At 38.5% G+C, this 5,529-nt stretch overlaps 1 protein-coding gene across 1 annotated transcript; it reads left to right on the top strand.

The window, feature by feature from the left end:
• Positions 1 to 404: 404 nt before the first annotated feature.
• LOC128547901 (uncharacterized) lies at positions 405 to 5,296 on the top strand. The gene is made up of 3 exons (XM_053521626.1): positions 405 to 622; positions 1,233 to 2,432; positions 4,135 to 5,296. Exon 2 carries the CDS (start codon positions 1,234 to 1,236, stop codon positions 2,323 to 2,325), a length of 1,092 nt encoding a protein of 363 aa, XP_053377601.1. The 5' UTR covers positions 405 to 622; position 1,233; the 3' UTR covers positions 2,326 to 2,432; positions 4,135 to 5,296.
• The last annotated feature ends 233 nt before the right edge of the window (positions 5,297 to 5,529 follow it).

Raw genomic sequence — 5,529 nt, forward strand, 5'->3', positions numbered from 1 at the left:
TGACTTCTAAGTGTGAAATTGACCTTGTAGCTAGGGGTCCGAGTATTACATACGAACCGTCGTCTCATTAAGGTTAATGTTTATGCCAAACTATTTCAAAATACCTTCATCGATGGCAGAGTTACAGCCCGGACAAGAATTTACAAAATTACGGTCGGACGGACAAGGCGATTTTAATATGCCCACCTTCTAGGCATAAAAATCAAAGAACATACTGTAGGATAAATAAGAAGTTATTTGCTGAAAGATCGTTAAAAGGTGGAAGCACTGATGACAAGGCTAATAGTGAATATTGCAGACTCGATTTGATTGAGACCGCATTAGCTGTAGTGTCACTGTGTTTCTTTTGTACACTAGTCAGCAGTGCATTGCCCGTAAGTATTGACCTGGCACTCATTTCATCTCCCACATATTCCCCCAAGGAGCCTCACATAGAGAGATGACGCAGCTATCTGCTGGAACTTATCAGAACGAGGCTAACGACGCTGGGCTTATCAGCAACCAGGAAATACTTCCAAAATATATCGTAAATAATCACTGTATTTAACAATATTTTAAACTAATTTCTTTAATCAGACAGGAGCAGGGACATTCAGTGATATAATTCGGATAATTTCAAAGGGTAAGTTCCAAAATTTCCCTCGATTTTTAACTTAATAATGTTGGAGTTAAATTGCAGGATTCTCCACGAGGCCATATTGTTGATCGCATTGCAACGTGGTCGTAGGCCTGCTTTTAAACAAGTTAAAAACACAGCGAGCTTTACATGTTCAAAATCTAGTTTCGATTTCGTAGACCATATCGGGTTTTCCCAAGTAAACATTGCACATGTATAATTGCGAGCGGATAGAACATGTTGTTCTCCCGGTCATAAAATGACAAATATCGCAATAAATCTTGTATGATACTTGATGGGAAAGAATTCCGATCACACAGACACCTATTACCATAAAATGGTTGCAGCTCGAAAAAATTTATGAACAGTTACGCCGTATAACGGCCAGATATCCGTAATTATGTAAACAATGGAAAAACATGGCGGAGCTAAAAATAGATTTATGACCAAAATAGGTCAAGTAGACATGACTAAAATTTCACCGTACATCGTTGTCGTCTACTATAATTAAAAGTTGGAAATTAAAAATCGGTCATATAATGTCATTTAACGATATAAAATATCATTGACACTCTTTGGTTTACATATTCACCAACACGTGGGTTTGGTTTTTCAGAATGATGGAAGCGGACGGCTTCGGCGGAAATGACGCCGAACAAGAGACGGCGCATGCGCACGCACCCGGCGGTGCTAACAAGCTCGATAATGTCGTAAACCAACTTGAAAAACAACTATCTCACTTTGGTGAGACAACTAAAAACATCAAAACATTGGCGGCAGCCGTAGCAGAAATGCGTGAAGAAATAAAAGAAATAAAAAAGAGGCCTGCAACAGAAATAATAGATCCCACACCACCCAAAAGACGAATTATTTCCCTTGGGGAGGATTATGAGAGGTCAAACAGTTCCGACCTCCCTGCAACTGTTACTTGCACGACGGATTCGGAAAACGACGACGACGATGCCGAACAACAAGTAAGCAACAATGATCCATTATTAGTGTACCTTAATAATGACAACAGAAGCGAAAATACAGCAGACGAAAACGAATTTGATCAACTGGAGCAGTTTTTCCAGGGTGCGGAAGAAACTGAGGGGCCTGTAGAAGAACAGCTTGCGAAGATATCAGGACTGGCATTGCGAGGTCGCACAAATAAATTATCTAAACAAGATGAAGAAGCACTGGAGGCCTACAAGAAGAAGTATAAGAGGCCTGAGAACATTGAATCACTACAGGTTCCGAGACTGGACGATGCCATATGGAGGGATGCCAGGAGTGGCCTTAAATCATATGATTTCATGTTGCAAAAAACAACTGCTGCCCTAAACTTGGCTCTGATACCAGCAATTCGAGCACTAGAGAACATAAAGAAAAATGGAGAGGCACATCGCACACAAGAGATGGTAATGGACACGTTCAAAATTTTGTGCCTTCTTATTAGAGAAACGACCGCTACAAGGGCAGCACGAATAAAAAAATGGGTACCACCACAATACAAATCGGCGTGCGACTTGCCAGCAAGTTCAAAAGGTCTGTTTGGTGACAATTTCGAAGAATCGCTGAAGAAGCTTGACGGACCGAAAATCAAGATGACCACTTCAAGGCTTCCTTTTTTAGGGAAAAAAGGGGGGAGGAGCTACAACAACAACTACAACAACCACAACAACAACAACCGACCAGCCAGTTACTTCCCCGGTCACAACAACTAAAACAACCACCAACAGCGCCGAGGATACAATCAAATTCAAAACCAAATAAGAACAAAACAACAACAGAGGGGAGGCAGAAGGAACAATCCCCAGAAACACTAAATGATGTAGGTACATTTAATTTATGTAATACACTTAACAATTTTAAAGCAGGCAAAACAAGACTATTTATAGAAAACTGGCAAAAAAATACCTCTGATCGATGGATTCTGCAGACTGTTTATGGATATCGAATTGAACTTGACAAAAAACCAAAACAAAAATTCATACCAAAACCTTTAAAATTTTCCCCAGAAGAAAGTCTCAAAATTCAGACAGAACTAGATCGCTTTTTAGCTTGTGACATTATTCAGAAAGTTCACACAATTGATAACAATGAATACATTTCGAACATTTTCTACAGACCAAAGAAAGAGGGAAAAATCCGCGTAATTTTAAATTTGAAAATGTTTAATGAGAAATTTATGGACAAAAAACATTTTAAGATGGAAACACTACATTCAGCAGTAAACGCAATGAGACGTAATTGCTACTTCGGGTCAGTAGACTTGTCCGAGGCTTTTTACTCGGTCCCAATACTAGAAGCTGATAGGAAATACTTCAGGTTTTATTTCAATGGTCAAAAATATGAGTTTACTTCACTTGTAATGGGATTAACTACATCACCAAGAGTGTTCACTAAATTACTAAAACCCATATTTGCTAAATTACGTACCAAAGGTCATGTCAGTTCAGCTTTCATTGATGACAGTTGCTTACAAAGCCCCAGTTATGGAAAGTGTTTAGAAAATATCAATGACACAGTGACGCTCATGGACTCGCTAGGATTTACTGTGCATCCAACAAAATCTGCTTTAGAACCAACACAGGTTATTGTATTCCTTGGGTTTCTTCTTTGTTCAAGATCTATGACAATTAGATTGACACGTGAAAGATGTTTAGACATCATTCAACTCTGTGAACAAATTTTTTCAATCAAACGATGTACAATTCGATATTTTTCAAAGCTGATAGGGAAACTTGTAGCAGCTGAACCTGGTGTAGAATATGCTCCCTTGTACTACAAACCACTTGAGAAAATTAGAGATGCGGAGTTACAAAAACATTTTGGAAACTTTGACAGTTTCATGAACATCCCACGGTCAATTCTACCTTCATTAACCTGGTGGATCAATTCTTTAAAAAATTCTTATAAACGTATTTCACACGGCGAACCCAAACTCATATTGTTCTCCGATGCTTCAAAAACAGGTTGGGGAGGGGGTGGGGGGGTGCTCACGATCAAACGAATAATGTAAAAACAGGCGGACACTGGGCGGTTACAGAACAAAATTCACATATAAACATCCTTAAACTAAAAGGGTGTCAGTTAGCACTATTAACATTTTGCAAGAATATCACAAACACACATGTACGCATTTTTATGGACAACACAACGAGCTGTGCTTATGTTAACAAACTTGGTGGTAGGATAACAGAGCTTGACAATCTAGCACGTGAAATATGGTTTTGATGTATTGAAAGGAAAATACATTTAAGTGCAGCTCATGTACCAGGGGTAGAAAATTGTGAAGCAGATGAAAATCAATCTAGGAAAATCAATGATGATGGGGAATGGTCTATTGTAACCAGACTTTTTGATGAAATACTCAGGGTTTACCCAGACCTTTCTATAGATTTGTTTGCTTCCAGACTAAACAGTAAACTGAATAAGTATGTTACGCGAAGACCAGATCCCGGAGCATTTGCAATTGATGCCTTCTCCCTCACATGGAACACTGACATGTATTATATCTTTCCTCCTTTCAGTCTGGTAGACAGAGTGTTGCAAAAAGTGGAGGAGAACCAAGCCGAAGCAGTGCTAGTGGCTCCGGTGTGGCCAACACAAAGTTGGTGGCCAAGTCTGCTGCATCTGATATGCGGACCTTGCTTCAAGCTTCCCAGGGTGTCCGAGTGTCTTTACCTGCCACACAAACTTCAAGCGAAACACCCACTAACAAAGATGAGCTTAGGAGTTTTTCATATATCAGGGCAGCACTTAGAAATAAAGGAGTCCCTAAAAGGGCAAGAAAAATCATTCTTAAATCATGGAGAAACAGTACCAAAAACAATATCACTGCTATATTACAAAATGGATTTTATTCTGTGGCGAACAAATTAATCCCTTTCAACCCACAATTAATCAGGTGTTAAAATTCTTGTCAAATTTATTTCATAGTGGTCTTAAATTCAAAACATTAGGTCTAGCTAGATCAGCAATTAGTGTCTTCCTGAAGCTTTGCAGTAATATTGATATTCATCAAAATGAAGAAATTGTAAGATTCATGAGAGGTGCTTTTTTAGAAAGGCCTGCTTTACCAAAATACCACCAAATTTGGGAAGTCAGGAAAGTTCTTTTATATCTACAAACATTAAATGATGTGACTTTAATAGAGTTATCGTGTAAATTGTCGATGCTTTTTCTGTTAGTAACAGCACAACGCTGTCAGACACTACATTTAATTGAAATCCAGGATATAACAATTTCAGAAAATATGGTTACAATTATGCCAAACCACATGCTTAAACAGACTAAACCAGGGAAACATTTAGATGTCATAAAATTAAGAGCTTTTAATAAGAACAGGGCCTTATGTATTGTAAACACCTTTCATGAATATCTGAAACGCACTCAAAGCCTCAGGACAGACAAGAAATTGCTGATCAGTACAATGAAACCACATAAACAAGTGGCCAAAAGCACTGTTTCCAGATGGGTGAAACGGACTATGCTAAAGGCAGGTATTGATGTCAGTTATGGACCCCATAGTACTAGATCAGCCTCCACTTCGAAGGCAAAAAAATCAAGGGGTTTCATTAGAAACAATCATAAAGACAGCAGGCTGGGCAAATGCGAAGGTTTTTGCCTGTTACTATGACAAGACTATTGAACAGGATACTAATACCTTCCAGGAAGCCATTTTGGAATGATTGTAAATATGTAAATGTATTCTTATATGTCACTGTGTGACCATTAAAAATTGTTAGTCTTATACTTTGATTTGTGGCATTATTTTAGAAAATCGTCTCTAAAATCAAATCTCTATGTGAGGCTCCTTGGGGGAATATGTGGGAGATGAAATTGGAAAATTAAACGAGACTTACCTTAGTAAGGTGAAGTTTAGTTGAAATTTCATCGACCACAATTCCCCAATGGAGCTTCAC

Source organism: Mercenaria mercenaria, chromosome 13 (genome assembly GCF_021730395.1).
Source record: "Mercenaria mercenaria strain notata chromosome 13, MADL_Memer_1, whole genome shotgun sequence".
Taxonomy (NCBI): Eukaryota; Metazoa; Mollusca; class Bivalvia; order Venerida; family Veneridae; genus Mercenaria; species Mercenaria mercenaria.